This window comes from Grampus griseus (assembly GCF_964374135.1).
Source record: "Grampus griseus genome assembly, chromosome: 3".
NCBI lineage: Eukaryota > Metazoa > Chordata > Mammalia > Artiodactyla > Delphinidae > Grampus > Grampus griseus.
This window is the reverse complement of record NC_139019.1, coordinates 55,000,332-55,028,204: the sequence shown is the minus strand read 5'-3', so window position 1 is coordinate 55,028,204 and position 27,873 is coordinate 55,000,332. Positions and strand designations below refer to the sequence as shown.

At 36.9% G+C, this 27,873-nt stretch overlaps 1 protein-coding gene across 2 annotated transcripts; it reads right to left on the bottom strand.

Annotated features, from left to right (window-relative positions):
• Positions 1-55: 55 nt before the first annotated feature.
• CDK7 (cyclin dependent kinase 7) lies at positions 56-27,873 on the bottom strand. 2 transcript variants are annotated; one of them, XM_082652518.1, is made up of 12 exons: positions 27,729-27,873; positions 27,311-27,370; positions 21,562-21,595; positions 20,583-20,650; positions 19,774-19,842; positions 17,730-17,840; positions 16,373-16,491; positions 14,645-14,744; positions 7,004-7,090; positions 2,929-3,078; positions 733-880; positions 56-320 (listed from the first exon to the last, which is right to left on the bottom strand). In XM_082652518.1, exons 1-12 carry the CDS (start codon positions 27,792-27,794, stop codon positions 292-294), a joined length of 1,041 nt encoding a protein of 346 aa, XP_082508644.1. In that variant the 5' UTR covers positions 27,795-27,873; the 3' UTR covers positions 56-291. The 2 variants fall into 2 exon arrangements, with proteins under 2 accessions (XP_082508644.1, XP_082508645.1); XM_082652519.1 differs by lacking the exon at positions 20,583-20,650.

Genomic DNA, 27,873 nt, shown 5'->3' with positions numbered 1-27,873 from the left:
CTATATGGGCCAGATCATTAAAATAACTGACAGTTATTTTTATTAAGAATTCCTTAATGCATTTTCAACTCTACATTTCAGAGAATTAAACTTATCTTACTGTTGCACTCTAATCAGAAAAATCAGAATTAAGTTTGTTTTAAAATACATTTAATAAAATAACCCAGTTTTACATATTTTACATGAATAGAATATTTACAGATTTCTTTTAAAGCATTTAATTAATGTTTACTATTTTGCCTTTTTCACTATATCCTTCAGTAGTACAATATTGTCCAGTGTTCTCTGTAACTAAAAAATTAGCTTCTTGGGTAATCCTCCTGGGGGGAAAAATGAGGTTGTTTACATTTAATCTTATAGCAATTTTAACCAGTCATTGCATTCCAACTACCTCTATTTTTACTCGCTTTGATTTTCCAATAGCACTAGTTAAACATTAAGCATACAGTGTACCAGAAGGAATTTATGAAAAGAGCAGGATGCACATGGACAGTACTTGTAACTCTGAGGTATACTCAAAAGTGCCCATGTCCTTTTAAAAAGCATGATGTAAGTATTCTCAATGGAAGTAAACACAGCTAAAACACCACACTCAACTTTATCCAATTTAAATTTATACAAGTAAACAGGTCACAGTCTACATTTCTTAGCTGCCCTTCAGTCACTAGCTCTATATTAGCTATCTGGAGTTTTCTGAATTCATTTCATTTCTTGTGAAAATGAGCGTTTTACCTTGTTCCAAGGCCTCTGTTCTCTTCCGTTTTGTTGCCGCGGCTGGATTGGACTGCTCCTTTAAAGCGTCCACTGGACAGTTTGGTCTTGGCAGCTGACATCCAGGTGTTGGCCCTGGCCGATTACTGAAATACTTAGTTTTCAATGCCTTTCAGAAGAAAAGATACCACAGAAAGTAAGGTTTTAAGTGAATATATGAACTGTGTTTAAGAAAAGCTAACCGCCAAAATTGTAAGGAGCATTAAAAATACTATGTGAATACACCCCCTCCCCAAGCAAACTTAATTTCAAGTATTTCGACATGCAGATTACTATAAACATCTAGCAGCCTAAGACTGATTGATAATTCCATTACTATAAGAAAAAGACACTACCTTCAAATTTTTCCACAATAGCCTATACTAAGTACAAAATATCCGTAGTAAGATATTGTAAAGTTCATCTCACTACACATTATAGGCTCTGTAGTTCAAAACACAGAGAGAGACTTGTTTAAAAAGAACTTCCAAGTTTATTTGTCACATCTATATGTATTCAAATTCCAAATCACATAAATTCTTAAAAATAAAGCTTTTAAAAAGATGTGATAGGTTGGAAACAATGGATTAAAATCCAACAATCCACTACAGATTAATAGAAATTTTACTTGGAAGGACTTACCCAAGGTTACTTCTATTTACTACCAGTCCAATGTTCTATAATATGATATTTTTACTTAGTTCCAAAATTCCAATAAAAACAGTTTTATTCTAGATGACAAAAGTTCATACTTTATGTGCATCATAGTACTGTTCAATAGCCACAAAAATTTAAGGTATTTCCTTTTGGATAATTCTTTTATGAACAAAAAGAAGTCATATAAATTTGTCAAGCATACCTCCCCCTACTTGCCAACGTAATATTATATGCAGTAATAATTTAGAGATTTCTTACTTCAGAAGAGTTGCATTTATAAAATATTACTTGCAAATCATAGCAGTTCCATAAGTAAATTAAACTAATTTTGAGCTACATAGAGATCTAAGAAGAGTAACTCATTCCAACTTTTAGATATCTACAAGCCAAAACCCATTAAAAAAATTCATTCTATCAAAATACAACCCAAGTAAGTCATCACAACTAGTATTTTTCTATATATTTTGAGTTTTACTATTAATGAAAACAACTTTCTAGATAATCTGGCCTGGTCTCAAGTTTCTTATGATGGAGATAATATGCATATATGCATGAGTGAAAAGGTAAAAATGAGTTACTTGTTTGAAATTAGAAGAGTAATTCCAATGGTAAAATATCTAGTATATATATATTAATGTGGCATGTACTGCTACAAAGAAAAGGCTTGTACAAGTAAATGCATTAAACAATGATTTGGTAGTCTGTAATAAACTTAAGTGAAAAAAAATCCACTTTGTATCCCTCATATATTGTACCTTAATATGTTTTGTGAGATATGAAGATTTGTGACATTTCAATTGGTCTCGTCCTTTATGAAGGCAAATCATTGTACCGTGTTGCGTTTTTGCACTGCCTGTCCCTGCCCCAGTTTTCTGTGCTTGTTTTTAAAACAAAGAAAAAAACCTTTTCAAATCTATAGGTCTTATATTTTTGTATTGGATAACATTTCTCTCTTCTTTTATAAGAGCAGGTATTCTTGGTCTTCCACATTTTTCTTGAGTTTCATTCTTATTTCCTTTAAAAAACTCAGTTTCAGTGTTTTTCTGTTTAGAATACCTTTCAATCTCTTGTAAGTATACAGTTGTATCAGACTATACCATTTTCTCCCTATTATCACTTTCTGACTGTGACAATGACCAGAATGCATATTTGAACTGCATTTTATGGGGAAAAAACAAAACACTTTTGGCACTGATTTTAGCACAAAATTTTACTTAATATATAAGAGTTTAATTGAAATATACCAATGCCTTAACAAATACAAAAAGCTTTTTTTTCCTCTCTAGTGAACTATTTGAAAGCAAATTAATTATGAAATAGAAAGTATTTATATGTGTTTAAGCAAGAATAAACTCTCCTGTACTTGTGTGCATCATATACTTTAATACCAGTCTGAATAGTGCTTGTAGCTTAGGGAAAAAATAAAATTTGTTACTCCTTAAAACAAAATAGAAACACATCTTTTCGGTATTTAAAGAATGTTAGAAAATCTTAAGAAATTCTAAAGATATGCTAAAATACCTGTGTGGCTGTAATTCGAGTACACGGATTAAATAAGAATAAGCCTTGTATAAGATCTAGCAAGTCATCTCCTGCTGCAATGAAGATATGCTGTAACGGGATTCCAGGGAAACTCTTAAATGTCACGAAATCTGGAAGACTACACATGTCCTGTAAAAATATTTTTATAATTCAAACGTAAGTAAAGGATTGAAAGGCATGTAGATCTCAAATGAATAAACAGAACTGTCATACGGATGATATGATGATCTATGTAGAAAACCTCAAGAAATCTATTTAAAAACTCCTACAACTAGTGAGCAGACAAGGTTACAGGAAGGTAAACATAAAAAAATCAACAGTAGTTCTCCATACTAGCAAAGAACATGTAGATACTGAAATGAAAAACAATGCCATTTAGAATCACTCAAAAAGAATGATGGAATGCTCTGGTGAAAATCTAACAAAACATGTGTAGGACTCATATACTGAAAGCTATACAACACTGATGAAATAAATCAAAGCTCTAAATAAATGGTGAGACCTATCATGTTCGTGTATTGGAAGATTCAACACCATAAGGATGTCTATTCTCCTCAAATTGGTATACGGGTTTAATGCAATTCTTACCAAAATTCTGGCAAAATTATTATAGATATAGACAGGTTATTCTAAAATTTATATGGAAAGGAAAAAGAACTAAAAGAGCTAAAAACAACTTTGAAAAAGAATAGAAGTGGGAGGAATCAGTCTACCTGATATCAAGACTTAATATATAGCTACTTAATTAAGACTGTGGTATTGACAGAGGGAAAGGTATCATAAACAACACTGTCCCCTCCAAAGACATTTTTAATCTCATACCTCATATAAAAAATAACTCAAAAAGGATCACAGACTTAAATGTTAAATGTAAAACTATGAAACTTACAAGAAAAAGAAAATCATCAGGAATATCTTTTTGTTAGGACAAGAGTTCTTTGACTTGACATCAAAAGCATTATTCATAAAAAGAAAAATGATAAAAACAGACTTGATCAAAATTAAAAACTTTTACTCTGGAAAGACTGTGAAGAGGATGTAAAGACAAACTACAGTGTAAGAGAAAATTTTCAAACCACATATACAATCAAAGGACGAGTATCTCAAATATATAAAGTGCTCAATACTCAGCCAAAGTACAAACAATCCAATTAAAAAACAAGGAAAAGACAAGAAGAGACATTTCATTAAAGCTATACAAATGACAAATAAGTACATGAAAAGATATTCAACACTATTCATTAGTCATTAGGCAAGAGAAAATCCCTCAGAATGCTTAAAGTAAAAAAGTGACAACACCAAATGCTAGAGAGGATGCAGAGGAAATGGATTACTCATATATTGCTGGTGAGAATAAAAAATGGTACAGCCCCTTTGGAAAGCAGTTTGCAGTTTCTTAAGCTAAATATGCAACCCATGACTCAACAACTGCACTCCTGGTCATCTGTCCCATAGAAATAAATGCTTATGCTTACACAAAAGCCTGTATGTGAATTTTTTTGGCCGTGCAGCTTGTGGGATGTTAGTTCCCCGACCAGGGATGGTACCTGGGCCCTTGGCAGTGAGAGTGCAGAGTTCTAACCACTGGACCGCCAGGGAATTCCCTTGTACATGCATGTTTATAATAGTTTTATTTGTAATAGCCCCAAACTGGAAACAATGCAGATGTGCTTCAACAAGTGAACAGTTAAGACAAACTGTGGTACATTCATACCACTCATCAATAAAAAGGAACGAATTATTGATACACACAACAATCTGGATAAATCGCCAGAGAATTATGTTGAATGTGAAAAAAGAATCAAGTGGAGCGGCTGGGCCCGTGAGCCATGGCCGCTGAGCCTGCGCGTCCGAAGTCTGTACTCCACTATCCACTACGGAAGAGGCCCCAGCAGTGAGAGGCCCGCGTACCGCAAAAAAAAAAAAAAAAAAAAAAAATCCCTAAAGCTTACATATTATATGACTCCATTTATAACATTCTTGAAATGACAAAGTTATAAAAATGGAGAACATATTAGTGATTGCCAGAGGTTAAGGAAGGAGTAGGAGTGGAATGAAAGTGGGTATGACTGTAAAAGGGCTCTTTGTGGTGATGTCCTATATATTAACTGTATCAATGTCAGCATGCTGGTTGTGATTTTTATCCTAACTCTGCAAGATGTTACCACTGTGGGAAGCTGGGTAAAGGGTGCAAGGGATATCTCTGTATTTCCTTCTGCATGTAAATCAAAATAAGAATTTTAAAAAATCCACGGAAAACATGAGTAAGCAACTACTATTTAGAAAATCATGTCAAATAGTACAGAATAAATATTATGAACATGGCTCTGGAGTCACTAAGACCCAGACTGCAGCCCTAGCTCTGACACTGGGTAGCTTCAGGCAAGTTACTTAACCTCACTAAACCTCAGTTGTCTCATCTGTAAAATGGGAATAACAGTACCTACCTTAATAGGATTGTTGGGAGAATTAAATATAATTTATGAAACCCTACCATTAATGGCATACAGTAAGTGTTCAATAAACGAAAGCTATAAGAGCGTATTTCACAATTAGAACATACAGCCAACTTTCAATTAGAAAGTTGAGGAAGTAACAGCACAAAAGAAACTCAATTTCAGTTTCAGATAATTTCATTATCGTTTTAACCAGAAGATAAAGAGACTGATCAAAATTTCTCTTTTCTAGTAATTATTTTTTCCCCAGAATATGAGGCTATAATAGAAAGGAAAATAAAAAGGTCTTCAATTATAATTTTTTTTTTTTTTTTTTTGCGGTACACAGGCCTCTCACTGTTGTGGCCTCTCCCGTTGCAGAGCACAGGCTCCGGACGCGCAGGCTCAGCGGCCATGGCTCACGGGCCCAGCCACTCTGCGGCATGTGGCATCTTCCCAGACCGGGGCACGAACCCGTGTCCCCTGCATCGGCAGGCGGACTCTCACCACTGCGCCACCAGGGAAGCCCCTTCAATTATAATTTAAGAATGAACAAATGGGACTTCCCTGGTGGTGCAGTGGTTAAGAATCCGCCTGCCAATGCAGGGGACATGGGTTCAATCCCTGGTCCAGGAAGCTCTCACATACCACAGAGCAACTAAGCCTGCGAGCCACAACTACTGAGCCCGCATGCCTAGAGCCCGTGCTCCACAAGAGAAGCCACCGCAATGAGAAGCCCGCGCACCGCAACGAAGAGTAGCCCCCGCTCGCCACAACTAGAGAAAGCCCGCGCACAGCAATGAAGACCCAACGCAGCCATACATACGTACATACATAAATAAGAAAGAAAGAAAAAAGAATGAACAAGTGAGAATTTCACTGAACTGTAATATATAAAATTTAGCAATTTATATTGTTTTAAATTTTATCACAGATTTAATATTTCTTTTTTATAGACATGTAATGGTTTAAAAATAAATAACAGGGAGTTCCCTGGTGGCCTAGTGGTTAGGATTCTGGGCTTTCACTGCTGTGGCCCAGGTTCAATCCCTGGTTGGGGAATTGAGATCCTGCAAGCCATGCAGCGTGGCCAACAACAACAAAAAAATTATAATACTAAAAAATCTTGATTGTGTTAGTGAAAATTCAATAAATACACCCAAATCCATCAAGATATTGATAAACTAACATGGAACATCCATAAAATTAAATATTATATGGCTTAAAAAGAAACAGGTCAATAATATTAAGTGAAGAGCAAGTTAGTTGCAAAAAAAATTTGTATGGTGTGATCCCTATTTTGCTAAAGAACAAAAGAAAAAGCAACTCTATATGTCTATATGTGCATTTGTGTTTGTGTGTGCATCCTCATAGCAAGGCTTTACAACAAAATAAGAGTGATTAACCCTGGAATGGGAATTACTGGGATGGGGGAGGGCTATAAGTATATAGAAGGCTGGATGGTATAACATAATTTTAACTTTTACTTTGTATAACTTTTGCAATGAATATATATTATTAATAAATTAAGACAATTAGTACATTTCTTTAAGTAATATTCACGTTATACACGATACAGAATTCTAACTAAATTTCAAAGAACATGTATGAAGGCTTACAGGCCACTGTTCTTCAGTTGGTGTGCCCAAAGTTTCAAATATTCTTGTTAGTTGATCAAGGTCTGAATCTCCTGGCAAAAAAGGAACCTGAAAGAAAGTGAGAGGCAGCCACTTCAAGATAGTTTTTGATAGCTGTTACATAAATAATACTACAAATTTAATTTAATAAGAAACACTAAACTATAACAAAAATTTAGTCTGAGGCATACTGGATACGGCATTAGATCCTGCCATTGCTATCCAAGTAAAGAGTACCATACTGTCCATTTTATTCACGCCTCTCATCTTTAATAAACACTTACCATGTAAGAGGCACTGTGCTAAGCCCTAGACATTTAAACAAGGGAACAAGACAGTCCCTGCTCTCCCCTGGGGTGGACATGGTGAACAACGATGATGCCAGTAAAGCAGTATTTACAAGATGATGTGTTCAGTGAGAGCACAGGATAGGATCCTAGCCCATATGGGAACAGCACCTAACCCACTCTGGACAGGTGAGGGAAGGCTTCCTACAGGAAGTGGCCATGAAAGTTGACAGATGAAGATGAGAGTTGCCGAAAGAAAAGTCTAAGATGGAAGAAGAAAACTATCCTAGCAAAAGGGCAGGTGCAAAGGCTGGGAGGCAAGAGAACACATCTCTATTCCAATATTATTTAAACAATCTCTTGGCAAATTCTTTCTTTGAAGAGGTATACTGGCCAACTTTAAGAGGATAAATAATTATAAGTTACATATATACAGTGGAATATTACTCAGCCATAAAAAGAAACGAAATTGAGCTGTTTGTAATGAGGTGGATAGACCTAGAGTCTGTCATACAGAGTGAAGTCAGAAAGAGAAAGACAAATACCGTATGCTAACACATATATATGGAATTTAAGAAAAAAAAATGTCATGAAGAACCTAGGGGTAAGACAGGAATAAAGACACAGACCTACTAGAGAATGGACTTGAGGATATGGGGAGGAGGAAGGGTAAGCTGTGACAAAGCGAGAGAGAGGCATAGACATATATACACTACCAAATGTAAGGTAGATAGCTAGTGGGAAGCAGCCGCATAGCACAGGGTGATCAGCTCGGTGCTTTCAGTGCCTAGAGGGGTGGGATAGGGAGGGTGGGAGGGAGGGAGACGCAAGAGGGAAGAGATATGGGAACATATGTATATGTATAACTGATTCACTTTGTCATAAAGCAGAAACTAACACAGCATTGTAAAGCAATTATACTCTAATAAAGACGTAAAAAAAATAATAATTATAAGTTAAACGTCAGTAAGCTGATAAGAAATGATCAAAATCTTTGCTACACAAAGACATTATTTTCCAATTCATTTCTCAGACATGTAAGTATACAGGAAAAAAAAAAAGGAGTTTTCTTTACTCTGTGAGTTAAGAGGCCTTTGGCACTGTTAAAGGCAATGAAAAAGTTTATAGAATCACTGGGAAGACATGAAATTAAGTACCAAGTCTCCAACATTTTTATTACTGTGGACCTCTACCAGCAACAAAACATAACAAAAACACCTCTGCCAGTTATCAATATACTCCAAATTCACCCTTTTTGACTCTCCATAAAAATGGATCTGGGCCCTTTAAATATTTTTCCTTTGCCAAGTGAAGCTTTGTCAGTAGAGAATGCAGGAGAGACATCACAGGAAGAAAAGTTTTGCTTCCTGGTTCCAGTTGGCTTGCCTGGCAGGCTCCTGCACCACTCTCAGCTTCTAGAATTGGTACCAGGTTCCTGCAGTGTGACCAGTTTCTCCAGTGTTCAGCTCCAACAGTGCATGGAGGCCAGCAGCTTCCCTCTAGAATGCCCTGCAGATGGTTCTGTAGCAGTGCCTCTAGAGAAGTGCTTTCCTCAGCACCTGAAATACCCTGAACAGCTTTCCTCAGCATCTAAGAGGACAGATTTCCAGCAAGTTCAGCACAGCTCTACAGCAGCTTCTCGGCCAACCAGTGAGCCACACTGTGCCCTCTTCAAGAGGTCTAGATCTCAGCCCTGGGTGTCCTCTCATTGGGCGCTCTGTCCTTAGTCCTAGCGTTACTCCTAGGTATAAGGGTGACTGCTCTTTACATCTGCTATTCCTATATTTTTTAGAGTTCTCCTTACTTTTTGTTAGTCAATCCCTCATTACTACAACCTCTTGTCATAGTTAATAATTCTTTATATTAAACTTCCCTTTTCAAATTAATGTGTGGTTTCTATATTCTGATTGGACCCAGACTTAACATAACCCCTATTTAAAATATGTGTTTATAATAGCGTGCTATCATGTATATTAAATGTGAATAAAATAGAAACTAGAAGGGATATTAAATAACATTTCATAAATCTTTTTTTTTAATATTTATTTATTTTTGGCTGTCGGGTCTTAGTTGTGGCCCATGGGCTCTGTAGTTGCGGCATGTGGGCTTAGTTGCCCCGCAGCATGTGGGATCTTAGTTCCTCTGACCAGGGATTGAACCCACGTCCCCTGCATTGGAAAGCAGATTCTTAACCACTGGACCACCAGGGAAGTCCCCATAAATCTTTTTAGACATGCTCACATTTTCTTCTTATACCTTCTTCTTATACCTTCTTATACCTCTGCTACTTTGCAAACCACCAACGTAAATTGTATTACAAGATCTGAAGACAGGGACACTCATCATCATAGCCTTAGTTTTGTGAGCAAGCTTGCAATTTAACCAGATTTTAAGGATGGCTGTTTTTGTCTGATGTAAGAAATTTAAATTAAAATGAGCTGCCTAATGCGTGGACTTTGGATCCCTCACAATGTGTTCTGTTGTCTTCAATGTGGCTTTTGAGAAGTCTGATGCCATCTTTTCCCTAATCCTTTATTTTGGTTTCTGTGTAAGCTTTTCACGTTTTTTCTCTCTGTGGAAATAAAGGCTTTTTCCTAAGAACCCCCGGTATTCTGAAATTTCACCATGTGTCTGGGCATGGGGCTTCTTTCATTCATTGTGCAGAATCTTTATGGCACTTCCAACCTATTCACATCCATCAATGCTGGGCTATTTTCTTATGAATTTCCTACCCTCGATTTTCTTTCTTCTCCTTTGCTATATTCTAAGATCACTCCTGGATCAATCTCCTAATTTTCTTATCTTTTCCCTACTATAGTCCATCTCTTTTATCTTTTGGTTCTATTTAATGAAAGAGTTCTTTAGCTTACTTTTCTACTATTTTTGTTTGCTTTTAGTTATCCTTTTTGAAAAATTTCAAGTATACTTTATTCTTTGATTGTTCCTTCAGTAAAAGAGCATCATGTTCTTGTTTTATGTATGCAGTATATTCTCTCAGTTCTCTGAAGATTTGGTGCAGGTGGGGAGGCGAGGATGAATTTTCTTCTGCTACCTGATAGTTTCTATTTTTTCCAAGTTTCTTTTTTAGTTTGTTTCAGTCTGTCATTCATGTTGGACGCTTTCATCAAATACCTGATGATCCTTGCCAATTATCTGGTTATCCTTACATGTTGGAAGCAGTCATTAAATACCTGAAAATCCTTGATAACTATCTGGTGATCACTGGCTAACCATTCATATTTAAAGGTAAGGTACTAAAAAAGCTGATTCAAAGCATTCTATCTATGAAAAGAGCTTGTTAACTCATGGCCTTTATCTAGAAAGACTGGACAGGTAGCTTAATGCCAGTTACCTACGGGTCTATTCTCTGGGACCGTTCAGTTCTTCCAGTGAAGGATCCTCTAATCTTTTACCTGAGTTAAAATGAGCTGGCTGCCAAGGTTCTGGGAGCTGAACAGGGAAATAAGTTGGAGGTTTTACTGTTTAGTTTGCAGACTTTCATGTAATCTGTGTGTTTTCACCCTGGCATCTCACCCCCATCCTTCACTGGGTCTAAGGATGCCCATGTCTAGAGATTCCTGCTTCAGTTTCTTTGGAGAATAAACCTTTCCCTGGTGGAGGAATAAGTCAGGGGGAAGTATAGCTGGGGGAAGGAAAGTAACCTGGTCGTGTCGGGGACCTTGTTATTAAGTGCTCAATATACAGGTTTTTCAACCAACCCTTCTGTTTTTAGTCCTGCACCTCATCATTGCCATCAATGATCACTCTCATTGCTAAGCAACTCCAGGATTCTGTGTGCCAAACAAAATTTGCGTTCAGTTGGTATCCATTTCTGAAGACTTTTAGCCTTCTTCATTTCTGGCTTCATATCCTCTGGCATAGTGTTACAGGTATCTCCTAATTTCAAACATTTATGTTTGTTTCTTTTTAGAGATAATTTCTGAGGGGGGGGAGATTTTTGCCTTGCCATCTTAAAAATCCTCAAGATATAATTATCACTTTATTTTAAAATGTCTTCATTGTATTAAGCATCAATGCAACGCTGACTAAAAAAATCCACTGTCTGGGACTTCCCTGGTGGCCCAGTGGTAAAGAATCTGCCTTACAATGCAGGGGACGCTGGTTCGATGCCTGGTCAGGGAACTAAGATCCCACATGCTGCAGGGAAACTAAGCCCACGTGCTGCAACTACTGAGCTTGCATGCCTCAAGTAGAGAGCCCGCATGCAGCAAACTACAGAGTCCATGTACTCTGGAACCCATGTGCCACAACGACAGAGCCCACGCCTGAAGCCTGTGTGCTACAACTAGAGAAGAGAAAACCCTCATGCCACAACTAGAGAGAAGCCTGCACGCCACAATGAGAGATCCCACACGCCTCAATGAAGATCCTGCATGCTGCAACTAAGACCCAACACAGCCAAAAATAAATAAAATAAATAAATAATAAATCTTTTTTTTTAATGATTTGGCCTCCCAAGTCCTAGTCAGTATTTTTATATTTATTTGTTTGTTTGTTTATTTATTTTTGACTGCATTGGGTCTTTGCTGCTGCGCACAGGCTTTCTCTAGTTGCGGTGAGCAGGGGCTACTCTTCCTTGCGGTGCGCGGGCCGCTCATTGCAGCAGCTTCTCCTGTTGTGGAGCATGGGCTCTAGGCGCGAGGGCTCAGTAGTTATGGTTCGCAGGCTCTAGAGTGCAGGCTCGGTAGTTGTGGTGCACTGGCTTAGCTGCTCTGCAGTACGTAGGATCTTCCCGGACCAGGGCTCGAACCCGTGTCCCCTGCATTGGCAGGCGGATTCTCAACCACTGCGCCACCAAGGAAGCCCTTTATTGTTCTTTTATCCTGTTCTATAACAGCTTCTTAGAGGACACCAGAATTTAACCAATACAATTGTGACTAAGCATATGAATGAAAACTTTTCAGTTTTAGGAAAAAGAGTCTAATTAATCCTAAAAGGAAGAGAAGTACTGAGTTCAACAGTACAGGAACCCAAGAGGGACTTCCCTCTGGTTCTTTTCAGTATGACTCCACTCATTACTTCTCTTTTAAAATTGTGCTGAGATTCATCTTTTTAAGAACAATGACATTGTAGAAATTTATTTTTTCTTTCTCAGGTCTTTACAGAGAGGCAGGGATCACAAACCAAATATCAGAAAACCATCAAGTTTTTTTATGCAATAGGCATGAACAATAACGTTCTTGAACATCTGATATCTTATAGCCTCTAACACCCATGTGCATCCAGAAGCCTATGCAAAAACTGATGGAAGCTCTGTTCTGAGCTGATACAGCCAAACTGAAGTATTGGAATGTCAGAGGGCTGAAGATCAACCACAAGCCAAGCCATTAGCTCTGGATCCTCACCATCTGGATGAAGTAAGAGTATGGCAGGCAGCTGCTGGTTGATCAAATTTTTGTATCACCACATCATCTCTAGGGAATGCTCTAATGCAGGCCAGTAGGATGCCCAGTGACCTTCCTATAAAGCATAAAATGTCTCCCCCAAACTACTTATTTACAAACTAAAATGGTTATCTTTGAAACTATCTAGACCAGATAGTGGCATTTGCTCAGTAGGTAATATCCAAGTTTAGATTTTTTATTAATCACTATGTCTCATAACATGATTAAGAAAAAAGAACATAAACAGATCATAAATTAAAAAGTAGATTTGTGTTATTTAGTGACATAATACTCCACTAGTATAAATACTTCTCAATTCCTTTTCAGAGGTCAGAATGCAGACCAATTTGCTTCTAAAATGTTTTAAACTATATAGACTACTTTGGTTGGATATAGGCTTACTTATTATTGTTCCTGTTTTCTAGTTATTAAACCTTCTATAAAATTTATATAGGAAAAAAACACTTTAAAGAAGTTAAACGCTTATATTAGCAAATCTTCTGAATTATCCTGGCTTTCAACTATTATCTATTTGGACTTTTGGACTGCAGAATCTCACCACAGATTTAGAACTGTGTGGACAGCATTTCCAAGGATATTTTCAAATGAGTACAGAGACAGTTTAAAATAGGAAACATTTTTCTTTAATTGTGCTGGAAAAATATATGGCAAAATGGTACAGTTCTTCACCAAATAGGGCTGCCTGTCAACTCCTTCATAACCTTAATAATAATTCCAACAACGATGCCAATGGTTAGCAAGACTCCAACTATGACTTCAACCAGGTCCACAATTTCTAACCCATTTATTCTCAACTGCTATCTCTCTCTCCTTACTTTCTAAATGGAATGATCAGTCATAACACTAGGGGCTATGGAATTCTGTTTCTGTCTTGGTCATGAATGAACTGGGCTTTTGAGAGTTAACAGATTCTCAAATGTACCCTTCCAGTAAACTCTGTTTTTGTGAGTAGCATAGTTGTCACACCAGGTGATTCAGAGGACCCATTACTACAGGGATTACTTATGTCATCTTCAAGCCTAAATGTGAGGGTTTCTTCTACAAGCATTCAGAAGGGTGAGCATCTCAAAATGATGCATAGAACTCACACTAAACTAAAAAAGACATTTAAGAAGGTATCTTCTCTCCGGCGTACAGAAGCTATTTTCTGTGTTCAAGGAAATAAATAGCTGTATTTTTGTGTTTTGGGTTCACATTTCTTTAAATACACATGGCTTGAGGAGAGGGGGAGTAGAGGCTGGAATCTGGAATGTAAGAAGGAAAAACACTCAGCCTCAGTGAGATTTCCCAATATTCCTCTGCCTTCATCATTGAGAAGGGCTAAACTAAACTTCATAGCTAAAGAAAACTTACCAAGTTGGCATCTTTCTCTACAGTGAGGGAAGGGAGAGGATGTTTCATTGTAAGATGGTCTCAGTTTGAGAAATGCTATAGGACCACCATGTCTGCTCTGCTTGAACAGAACTAAAATGCTCCTCTCATACAATATTTAAAGTTATGCAGAGTTGCATCTGCAGTGGCTGGTATTACGTATCTCTTAAAGTGTACTTTTAAACAGCCCAAACAAAAAAGTACCAGAAGTACGTAAGTTTATCCTAACACTTTTAGTTACTGTAGAGACAGTACCGTATTACAACCCAATGAGTTTTATTATAGTTACATTTCAGAACACAGAATGATCTGTAATAAAACCTTTATTGTCCTAAGTGGGAGATCTCACCTCGCATTAGCATTAATAAAAAGGTTGTACTTGGCAGAGGTTTTTTTTTTTATTAACCTGTTTGTTGGCTTTTTGTTTCAAGGATTGTACTCCTCTCTGGGAATTACCTCTGGGAAGATAATTATTACACAAATTATAAAAACAAATTCCTATAACAATACTGAAGTGTGTACATCAGTTCCAGACTTACCCTTAGGAGCAACTCTGCTAATATACAGCCAACAGCCCACATGTCCACACCTACACCATACATTCTAGCTCCAAATAGTAGCTCAGGGGCCCGATACCACCTGAAGAACAAAAAGAAATACTGTCATTTTAGGATGGAATTAAAGTATTTCTTAGAGAAAATTCCTCAGCAAAACATCATCTACTGATGAAATGCACTTTTATGGATATATTAACTCAAGAAAAATTGGCTATAAAATCAACAAGTTCCATATTACTGCCAGGAAATTACATACACCCTTAGTCCATTCACTCTCCCACTTTGAGATGAGTAACACTTTCTTTCTCCAGGAACCCTCAACACCATCCTTCCTCTCAGCTGATGACCTTATTTCCTACTTCACTGAAATAATGCAAGTAATGAAAAAAAATTTCTACAGACTCACCTTCAGTCATTTGTATTCTCACAATCCGCCTTCCCATCCATAACTACAGATGAACTAGCCATGATTGTTTTTAAAGTCAATCCCTCAACTTGGGCACTGACACCCCACTCTCCTGCCTATTTTCAAGGATATTGCTCCTGCAATTCTCTCCTCTTTCTCCTACATCAACTTTTTGTTCTTACTAGATTTTTAACATCAATGTCAAACATACCATTATTTTTTCTAGCCTTAAAAAATAAACTAAAATATAAAGAAACAAAAAACAAAAACTTCTTTGGACCCCACTTCCCCTAACAGTTACCCCTCATTCTCTGGTTGTCTGTTCTTACTGTCTCCATTTCCTCTTCTCTCATCCTCTTAAACCCGTTTCAGTCAGGCTTTCATCCCACCACTCCACCAAAATTGCTCTTGTCGAGGTTATCTAAATTGTTAATTCTCAGTCCTCACGTTAATTTGACCTATTAGTAGCATTTGATTTGCAAGAAGAGAAAGTATGAGAAACGAGTAGATGAAAACCAGTGGCACACAATACTCATGTATGTGGGTCCCTGTTTTCCTGAGTCCCCAGTGTTCCTGAACGATGGGCTTAATCTTTCCAGAAATTACATGAACAACTACTTATATATCCCTTACTTTTTACTCAGGGCTCAGGTGACTGACACTCAGTGAGATCTGGAGAAAGGTGACAAAGTAATTTAAAAGGATAGAGAATCTGATGACTTCTCAGATCCTTACAAGAGTCAGAGAAATTAACAAATGTCATCCTGACAAGATAAAATCTACCATCCCTATCTATTTAATGTGATTTTTAGTTTTTATACATAAGAAGTATAAACAGAAAATGGAAGCAACTAATAATATGCAAAACCCAAATATAAATGCACTGCTTTGTTTAGAGAATTTTCATCCACACTGAATGATATAAAATGTGGAACCAAGACTGACCAATAAAATAAACACAGGCCCCCCAAATCACATGCTTATGTACAAGAATAGGCACTTGAGTTCCAACCTACCTAACTAAACTGTATAAGAAGTATAAATTAGTCCCCAAAATAACTTGGTAAATCTCTGAGGACTGAGTTAAATTCAACTCCGTTTGAAAGAAGGGCTGTATATTTTTTTTTCACTGTGGTAAGGTATACACAATATAAAAAAGGGCTATATTTTTAATAAAGTACCAATAGTAATCCCTGAACTCTGCCAAAAGTTCAGAGAAGACAAATGATGCTCATCTGTGTAATCACAATCATTTGTGTATATCCTACACAATATAAGGTTTCAGTTAGTTAAGGAATCCTTACCTGGTTACAACCTGATGTGTATAAGCTCTATTGGGGCTCCCAAATGATTTGGCCAGGCCAAAATCTGCCAGTTTTAGAACTCCATTTTCATCTAGCAACAAGTTGTTTGGTTTTAGGTCCTATATAATAGAGGTTTTAAACAAACAAGTAAGCAGGGTGGAGAAGAATATCACAATGATACATTTAGTTGGCTTAAATTTAAACTTAGCAGAAATGGGGTAACACCCCAAATCTAAACAACCACCAATATTATTTTTATTGACATAAAATCCTACAAAGCAAAATAAGATTGGCCATATTACTTAGTGAGACACTGGGTCAAGGTACTTAATTTCACGAACCTATTTCACAGGTTTGCTGTGAGGATTAAATTTAATATTTCCTGTAAAAGCCCTAGTGTAGTGACTGGCTCATAGTAAGCACTCAATAAATAGCTGCTGCTATTTAATTTAGTAACAATATATATGGGGAATTCCCTGGCGGTTCAGAGGTTAGGGACTCTGCACTCTCACTGCTGAGGGCCCGAGTTCAATCCCTGGTCGGGGAACTAAGATCCCACAAGCCACGAGGCCAAAAACAGAACAAAAACAAACAAACAAAAAAACCCCCACTATGTATGAACTTCAGTAAATAAAAATATTAGGCACTTACAAGGATGAGGAATACAGTCTTCACAATCTATGCTAAAAATATATTAGCAATAACCTAAAAGGGATTCCAAGTGTTAAGTATGAGAATTACTAACTATAACTTACTTATTTTTAGCTATTTCATCTAAATAGCGTGCCTAAGAACATCTACCTATCTAAATTATCAGCCTTGTTCTAGTAGCTGAATGCTCCTAACAATGACTCAGTCATTTCAGAAATTTTATTTCCTTATTTCCTAGAATTTTAGAGCTACTAGAAATATTTTTCCAAAGGTATTTTTGCATTGCATAATTTAATCCAGACTCCCACTGTTTTTGGTTTTGTTTATTTTTTTCCCATTACAACAGTATAGCACAAAGAACACTGGACTTCAAGCCAAAATGTCTAGGTTCTAATACTATTGTCAGTTTTCAGCTGCTGACCTTGAAAAAAAATACGTAACTTTGGTCAGCAACTTAGCTCTTCAACTATGAAAAACATGAAGGACTAGGTCTCTTCCATTTCTAAGTTTCATATAGTAATTCAGAGTCCTCACAGCACCACGTAGTGGAACTGAAGGGAGCACACAGAGGAAGAAGGTTGGATAAAATGGCCCAGCTCTATTTTGTAACAATTTACATACTCAGACCTTTTGTGTAATAAATTGGCTACAACATGAAGTCTGACTACAACATGAAGAATCAATAATACTTGGTTAAAAACCTTACCCTATGTAGAATCCAATGTTGATGTAAATATTCTAATCCTTGAAGAGTCATCAACATGTAGGCTTTGATGTGTGATGGTGTCAGCACAAGACTGTTATCTTTTATTATAACCTGTAAAGCAGGCATACAATATACAGGTAAGCTTTATTATTCCAAATGGACTCTACTATATAAAATCATTTACAGACATAAAATGGATTTATTCATAGAGGAGAATCTCAAGAGAGCTTGCCTAACTCTCCTTAGGAAGTACTGTCAGAACCTCCAATTATATGGTTAGGGAAAGTATCTTTGGTTTGGAAAGAAAGCAGTGCTTTATGTCCTACTGCTTTGTTTTTAGGCATCCATGTAGCAAACATCTGTTGTTTTCACTTGTCCCCAGATACATAGCCCCTTCTGACAACAGCATTCAACATTCCATCTGTTCCCAGCTTAGTCCACGTGGTTAAAACAGGACTGTGCGCTACCTGTAGACTTCAGAGGTAGACACACGACCCAGGAATGGTCAGTCACCACACTGCAGCCTGCTTTCCAGACTAGCTCAGGGATGGATAAGTGAGCCAAGCCAAGGCAAATATTGGTGCTAGAATCAAAGGGAACAAAGCACTTTCTTTCCTCAGGGATTATTAAACTCTAAGGACAGAAGCCTGCAAGTGCCTGAGCCACTATATTAAGAAATTCTACCCATGAACAAGGCAACAGAGAGAAAACACTGAGTTAAAGTGAAAGACTGTGTTACATTAGCATTATTTGTGAACTATGCCTCAAGTCAGTCAGTTTTTTCCTAGACTTTTCGTTATATGAGATAAAAATTCACATTTTCTTTTTTTTAAAATAGGTAAAATATACCCTTTTAATCTCACAGTTCTATGAATTTCAACAAACACATCCAGTTGTGTAACCACTACCATAATCAAGACATAGTTTCATAATCCCCTAAACTCTCCCCAGGCCATTCTCTACTCAATCCTCTCCTCGATTCCCTACCCAGGCAACCACTGATCATTTTTGTTCCTTTAATTTTGCCTTTTCCAAAAAACCATACATGGAATCATATAATATCAATAGCTTTTTTCTTTTTTCGTGGTACGCGGGCCTCTCACTGTTGGGGCCTCTCCCATTGCGGAGCACAGGCTCTGGACACACAGGTTCAGCGGCCATGGCTCACAGGCCCAGCCGCTCCGCGGCATGTGGGATCTTCCCGGACCGGGGCACAAACCTGTGTCCCCTGCATCGGCAGGCGGACTCTCAACCACTGAGCCACCAGGGAAGCCCAATATCAATAGCTTTTTGAGCCTGGCTTCTTTCGTTTAGTATAATGTATTTGAGATTCACCTATACTGTTGCATATGTTAGTAGTTTGTTTCTTTTTATTCTCAAATAGTATTCCACTTTATGATTACACATTCACTTAATGAAAGCTATTTGGGTTGTTTCCAGTTTGGGTAGTGACAAATAAAGCTAAACATCTGTGTAGTCATATGTTTTTGTTTCTCTTGGATAAATAAATACGTAGAGGTAGTATTTACTAGATTGTACCTTAAGTGTATATTTAATTGTATAAGAAACTGCCTAACTGTTTTCCAAAGTGGCTGCATCACTTTGCATTCTCATCAGCAGTGTATGAGAATTCCACTTGTTCCACATCCTTGGAATGTCCATTACTGAGATTCAATTAATATTAATGAGAAGTATAAAATCTTATTTTTCTCAAAAAGAAACCTGGCTTTCAAAAGGATATTCTGTGATAATATCACAAAGAAGTTCCAAATCCTCCGAAGCCAAACACTCATTTTTCGAAAAAGGAATGTTAATAAGGTATTGGGAACTTGGTAGACACAATGCTATTGAAATCCAACTCTTGTATTTAACCCTGGGAATATGGCTAAATGATTCAGAAGATCTTTGACTTGAGAACACATCTAGATTTCAACAAAATTAAGCATTCTTTTGACTGCCAGTATCTTCAAAGGTAGAAAATAAACATTTAGATTCTCTTTGGATAAATAGAGAAAAAAAATTCCTCCAGGAATTTTAATCTTACCTCTAGGTCAGTTTCCATAAAATCAAAGACAAGGCTAATATTAGATTTATGTCCAAAAGCATCAAGGAGCTGCAAAGCAAAATTTAAAAAAAATCAACATGTGATTCTCTATTAAACACTTGACAGTATTAAAGTAATTTTTAAAAAGTTAAACAAATATTTGGATTGTTGATAATTCTCTGTAAAGTTTAAATAATTTTATTAAATTTAATATTTATCCTTTTTTTGGGCTAGGAATTAGTACTTTGAAGCACAGGATACTAAACCTTACTATTAAAAACAAACTCACTAAATACTTAACCTCTCCCTCCAAATTTTGGAGTTATAATAAAGATATGAATTAATGAAAACCTCATTTAAGTCTCCAATTTAGAAAAATTCCCAAACTTGGTACTTAAGAACATCCTACAAATAGCATCAGCAGCTGTCATTCATTGAATGAGCGTGTTCTCTATGCCAGGCACTATCCCAGGTACTTTACGTGTATTCAGTCTCATAACAACGCTATGAGGTAGGGACTATGGCACAGAGTTCAAGGGAACTTGCTAAAGGTCTTACACATGCTAGAGCTCTCTAGGCTTCAAAATGATCTCTGACAAAATCAGCCTGTATGCCAATATTTAATTTATTTCATCAGTTGTATAGTTTTTAAGACACTGCCTACAAGAACAATTAGGATAGAAAATAAATTTCAGCCTTTTTGCAAGGCTCGTCTAGAACAACTTATCTTGCTGAGCCTTCAATCAACATCTACCACATTCAGGAAAGGCAGGGTCCCAAATCCCAGAAACAACTTAGATCATACTCACACCAATTATATTTGGATGACTTAGCTCCTGTAATAATTTTATCTCTCTTAAAGCTGTTCTATTTATACCTACATAAAAAGGCAAAGAAAAAAGTGAAAAATAATTCTGAAATCTCAAACCTTCTTGTAAACGTATTTTTTGGGAAAGGTCAGTCTGATGAAATAGCGATGACTATTCCTCAGGAAAAAAAATAACAATTTTTATGACATATCTGTTTCCATTTTATATTGCTTTATTTTTAAAATAGCTTAGCACAGACTATGATAAATGGTGAAAAAAGTATTCACTTTATCTGTGAGATATCAGATCTGAAGACTGCTGGAACAACATGTACACAAGTGTGTAGCATATAGGTGAGAAGTTAATGGCTCCCTTCTCTTGCCTTATGAATATCAGTGGCAGATTCTTTAAGCTAACAGCAAACTAGTGATTAGATACCATCTTGCCCAATGTGAAGGATGGAACTCAACATTTAAAATAAAATCTGGTACTAGTTATTACAGAGATGATGGATCCTTTATATAGGAACTATTTCTTGATGACTAAATAGGACCTAGCACTCTAGCAAATAAGGCTTTGGAAGAAGGGGTAAAAAAAATCTTTCCCCTCCATACATTTATTCTATAGTAAGCTTTGTATACTTCCATGAATCCGGAATTTTCAAAGTAATCAGAAGCTCAGAAGAAGAAGAAACAATGGCTTGTAACAACACCTAAAGCAGTAATGAAGACAGCAAGACAAGTCACTAATAACCTTTCTGTCTTCCATCTACTTAGGTGACTTGAATATTCTTCTGAACACCGAAATGGTGAAAATCACAAATATCCTATCTCTATCCTGAGTCTATCTTTACTCTTCTGGGACCCTGCAATAACTCTATCCAGAACCACTGTTAACTTAAATTAATACTTTGTTCTCTTCCTCACTGAGAATAAGAACCTTTCCTGTTCTGTCAGATTACACGAAATAAGTTACTCACCATCTTTAGCTTCTGATCTATGTCCAAGTTTGATCTGGCAGAGGAAAAAACAAACACATTAGAAATATGTTAAATTATTTAGACCAATACATATATATAAACACTTCAAGGACTTCACTGGTGGCACAGTGCTTAAGAATCCACCTGCCAATGCAGGGTACACGGGTTTGAGCCCTGTTTCAGGAAGATCCCACAGGCCGTGCGTGGAGCAACTAAGCCCGTGTGCCACAACTATTGAGCCTGCGCTCTAGAGCCTGCGAGCCACAACTACTGAGCCCGAGTGCCACAACTACTGAAGCTTGCATACCTAGAGCCCGTGCTCCGCGACAAGAGAAGCCACTGCAATGAGAAGCCCACGTACCACAACAAAGAGTAGCCCCCGCTTGCCACAACTAGAGAAAGCCCCCCGCGCAGCAACAAAGACCCAAAGCAGCCAAAAATAAATAAATTAATTAAAATTTTAAAAATTTCTTAAAAAAAAACATAGCAAAAATATGTAGCAACTCATATGTAGCTAGTATTAGTAGGCAAGAAGGGAGTGGGAATCATGAATCAGAAAGGCAAAATTAACAATATAAGAAAGGATCAAGTACCTATCATTCCTTTCCCCTTAAGTTTTGAATTACACATCTTTGTTAGATTAAATGAGGAACAAATAATTAAACGCATAGAGGCTAATAAACAAAAGGAGCACTTCAAGTTAGACTACTTCGGAGGAAATGCGTAACACATAAAATAAGATGCTTAATGTGTCCAACAATATGCTCCCAGGGACCACATTTTCCAAAAAGAAAAATTACAAATTGCGACGGATATAGAAAATGGTTAAACTGTTGTTACTGTGAATAAGCACATCAAACTGCATTAACAGGTTCAGTCTTATACAAAACCAAGTACCAGGTTAAAGAACAAGAGCTAACTACTTTATACAATGACAATGTAACCAAGAATACAAAAAAAAAAAAAATCCTACTCCAGAAAATCAACTATTCTACTTTAAAAAATATCCCCCACCTATATACTACAAATAGAACTTTTAATTTAAAGGTAGGCTATTTATTATAGCACCAAAAAATATAAGGCACTTAGGAATAAAGCCAACAAGAGATGTATGAAGCTTTCCATGAACACTATAAAGCACTCTTAAAATATGCTTAAGAAATGAGATCAAAATAAACATAGATAGCATGTTCATGGATAGGAAGACTCAATATCATAAATACGTCAAATATGTCAATTCTCTTTAATGGAACTAAATGTAAATTACAAGAGCATTTTTCAAGGACATTGACAAATGGATTCTAAACTTTATATGGAAAAGTAAAGAGCTAAGAACAGATAATTTAAAACATTATTACATTTTCTAAACATAATAACAAATAGACTAGTTTCATGAAGCCATCTACTTCATCACCCAGATTCAATAATTACCAATATTTTGCCATACTTACTTCATTCATTCATCCTCCCCTTTTTGCTGGCTACAATATACACTTTTTCAAGTCCCAGACTTCATGTTATTTCATCCCTATATACTTTAAGTAGGCACCTCTAAAATGTGGACATTTTCTTACATAACTATAATGCCATTCTCATACCTAACAAAATTAATAATAATGCCAGAGTAGCATATAATAACTAGTTCATATTCAAATTCTCCTGATCTGTTTCAAATTTCTCAACTGACCCATAGAGTAAGCCAAGATAATTTTGAAGAAAAATAGCTATGTGGGACTTACCAGACTTCAAGACTTTATAAGGCAATAGTAATTATAGGCTTATTGTATTGGAGCAGGGATGGGGGGAAATAAAGTCAACCAGTAAAAAAGAATAGTGTGCCCAGAAACAGATCCAAGTAGAAACTGGAACTTGGCATTACAACTCACCAGGAAAAGGACATACTATCAATAGTGTTGAGAGAGCTGGGGAAAAATACTGGATCCCCATACTACACAACAAAGAAAATTTAATTCCAAATGGAATGAAGACCTAAATGTGAAAAGCAATACTTTAAAATTTTTAGACAAAAATATAGTAGAATTCTTTATAACCTGGAGGTAGGGAAGCACACAAAAAAGGGAACCAATAAAGGAAAAACATGGACAAATTTAACCAGATTAAAATTTTAAATATCTGTGCCTCAAAACATACCATAAATCAACTAAAAGTCCAGCCAAAGACTGGGAGATGATGATGGAAAAAATTTTTACATACTGAAGTATGGAGAAGTCATTCTGGCTTATACATGATTTAACAAACTTTTTGCTAACTAGAACAGCCTGTTTTGTGGTCTATCAAACACACATTGTACATCTGCTTTTAACCATTGAAAAAAAAAGGGTGCATTGTCCCCGAAGTAAAGAATGCCCATTTTGAAGATAGGGATAAATGCCTCCCTTCCAGGGACTTCAGTAGTAGTACTGCTTTGATGATAAGGCTCCCTTCCCGGGAGCCATGGCCATACTGACTCACTGTGTACTCGGTGACCTGTCTTCGGCTGATCTTTTTTTTTTCTTTTTTTGAAACTTTGAAGGAATGTACCCCTGTCATGCTTGATGTTTTCTGTTCTGACAAGATATAAATTATGCTGAAAACCATACTTCTTCAGAACAGTTCCTCAGAGCTATCTGACAGACTGTCTTCTGGACTATAATCCTCAGTTTGGCTTGAATAAATACTCTTCTATTCTTATTACAGATCAGTAATTTATTGTTTACAGCAACGAGGGTATCTCCAGTGCAAATTTCTGATAAAGGATCGGTATCCAGAATATATAAGAAATTCCCCACCAAATCAACAGGAAAGAAAAAAATGTAAGCAACCTAACAGAAAAAGTCTAAAAAGCCAATAGATCTAGGAAAAGATGATCAACCTCACTGGTAATCAGAGAAGTATTAATTGAAAAAACAACCATATACCATTTTCGATCCACCTAATTGACAACTGTTGTAAAGTCTGACAATACAAAGATGGTGAGAACGTGGTGGGAGGTTAAACTGATCCCACCATTTTGGAGAGCAATTTGACAACATATGGTGACATTGCTGCGTAGTCTCTATGCAGCAACAATTCATAATTGGTTTCAACTAAAGATACATTCTCTAGAGAAACTCACATATGTATAAGAATGTCTGTAGAAGGACTGTATAAAAGTAAAACATTTTCAAAAAACCAGCTTAAATGTTTATCAACAAGAGTTTGAATAGACCAATTTTAGTGTAGCCACATAATAGAATCTAATCACTGATGAGCATGAATAAACCAGATCTACATGTATCCATCTGGAAGATTTCAGAAATAATACTGATTCAGAAAAACAAGTTGCAGAAGAATATTGCGTGCGCGCATGCCTGTGTGTGTGTGTGTGTGTGTGTGTGTGTGTGTGTGTGTGTGTGTGTGTGTGTGTGTGTGGAGAGAAAGAGTTTAGAAGTATGCAACACTATATATTGTTGAGATACATAAAACAAATACTGAAAAATGAGAAAGGCTCCAAAAGGCTACCATAGGGGACTGGTTAAATAAATTGGGAAACATAAATTCAATACAATTGTTTAAAAAGGATAAGGTAGATTAATGATGTCTTAAAAGTCCGAAATACAATAGGCAAAAGAATACAGAATACATAGCTTATTATCCCTTTTTTTGTAAAATTAAACATGTCAGTAAATGAGTGGGAGTAGAAATTGAGTGGTGGGAGAGGAAGGTGCACAAGCACCACATCTCCAATGTTTACAGTAGGAAGTATAGAAAATGTCTAAAACTAGGGAAAGCCACTCAAGAAATAATGATAAGCATACTATCTAAAGAAATGGATGTAAATAGCAGAGAAAACAGTTTTAGAGTTGAAAGTGATTGCTCCAAGGAGTGAAAACCAGGGGTAGAGGAGACAGGCATGCTTGGCCTAGTAACTGACTTTTTTTAAAAAAATATTTTGAGAATAACTGGTTTAGTAGAAGGAGAAATATTTCTGCTTTTTTTTTTTGAGGTACAGTTTATGTATACTATTACATAAGTTTCATATGTATATCATAACGATTCACAATTTTTAAAGGTTATATATTCATTTATATAAAGGTTATATTCCATAAAACCACAAAGATGTACTATTTGAAATAAAAATTAAATGTAAAAGAATATTCCATTATGAGTCACTTTCAAGGGGTAGAAGTCTATCACTGAGAAATAGGATGAATTCTAAATCCTAGTTTATTATAAAAGTAAGCAAACAAGAAAACCCACTAGGATTTTCAGAAAACCACAGAATTCAATGAGATTACACCAATTTGAAGAGACTACATCAGTCAAGTCAATACATTTTTAATAAGTGTCTGCAAATGTACCAAACCCAGTCCTAAATATAATTCAAGTGGTAGTAAACAGAAAATAAACTCATAGGTAAAAGACTTTAGATTTTGATAAACGCTATGAAATAATAATAGAGAAATATGCAAAGAACACCAGGTAAGAAGGGAGGCACACCTGTTTTAGCTAGAATGACCAGCAAAGGCGTGTATATACAGGAGATATTTGACTGAGATCTAAATGATAAGGAATCAGTCATGATTCCTGATTACATGATTACTCAAGTTTTAGAGTAAAAATATACTAACCAGAAGGCAGAGCAGCAAATGCAATGATACCGGGACTGGGATGAATTTAATGTATTCAAGGGACAGAAAGGTCAGTATGGCTAGAATAAAGTGAACCAGGGGTAGAATCAGAAAAATAACTTCAGAAAGAATTAACAAAGTTAAGGGTTTCACAAGGGAGTAGCTATGGCATTGGTTTATAGAACATAAACTGGAAAAGGAGATGAGACACGTCAGAAAAAGTAAAAAAGATAACAATGGCAGGAATGATTGTGGAAAGGAAGAGTGGGAAGCAGGTGTTAAGAGTATGAGAGGGATATGCTTCAAAGGAATTAGGGATTTTCAAGGAGAAAGATTCAAAGCAGCAACAGGAATAATAAGGAAGGTGGTCACCTAAGCCACCAACAGGCCTGAGGTGTGAAGAAACCAGCTTCTCTTGAGAAGGTTATTGGTTTCCGTAGTATGGGAAAAGGCAATCAACCTGGGAGCAGGACACCTGGATCTAAAACCTGGCTCTAGCAATTACTATCTGTGACATCTTGATGAGTCACCTAATCTCTCTTAGCTTCAGCCACCTCAAGTGTAAAATAGAAATACTTTACCTACTTCATGGGCTCTTATGAGGATTAAATGAAAAACCGAGGGTGAAAGTGCTTGGTATATAGAGAGTTAACTAAATATGACCGAAGTTTCTTGAATGAATGCGAGTAAAAAAGCTACTGAAACCATTAAAAAAAAACCCCGCACCACAGCAATGTCATTAATGCTGGCGAAAGCCTTTCATGGTAAACCTGTACTCAGGAAATACAGATATACAAAGTGGATTCAGGTGAGGCAGAAATAGGGCCCTGGAAAGATCAGGTGTTCTGAGGACCCAAGAGACGAGCAGTATTTGTCCCCTTTTCCAAGGTCTGCGTTTATAGAACAAACATAACACACAGCTTCCTCTTCATTTCAATTTCAATGAATGCAACAAAACACAAGTTCAACCCGAGTTCCACGTTGGAACACAAGACACTAAGAAATTCTATTTTCTTTGAAAATGACCTAAGTAACTCCTCACTAGCAGAAAACGGTCAAGAGAAGTAAAACGGCCAGACACCGGCTCCCATATACACACATCTTCAAGGAGACTCAAGGAAAAACAAATTGCAACTCACTTTCTTAATGGCGACAATTTGGTTGGTGTTCTTGTCTCTGGCCTTGTAAACCGTGGCAAACTAGAGAGAAGAAGAGGAATAAAGTTAAGTTGGTGAGAGTTTTTTTGGTTTGTGTTTGCCTTTTTACTTTATTAGATTCGGGGAAGCAAGGAACCCAGGGTTCTTGGAAAAAACTCGCGGCGGCTTGAAACGTGGTGGGGCCGCCCACGTCTCGTTCCAGTCTATTCTTCGGAGAAGGCCGCTCAAGGTCTCATGTCCAGGGTGGACAGAGGGGCCGCAGGAGGGGTCTGGGCAGCCTCCCGCAAGCAGAACGAGCAGCGTGGCCCGTCCGCTGGCTTTCACGAGAAAACCCGCGACGGTGTGAGGCGGCCCGGCGTTCCCCGCTCAGGGCCCTCCGAGCCCCACCCGAGAATCTCACCTGTCCCTCGCCGAGGAAGTCCAGTTTTTCATAACGCTTTGCTCGCGACTTCACGTCCACAGCCATCTGTCACGCGGAGCTCGACTCCAACTGAAACGGGGGAGCTCCCAAGACAGCGAGAATTTAAAGCACCGTAAAGCCTCCC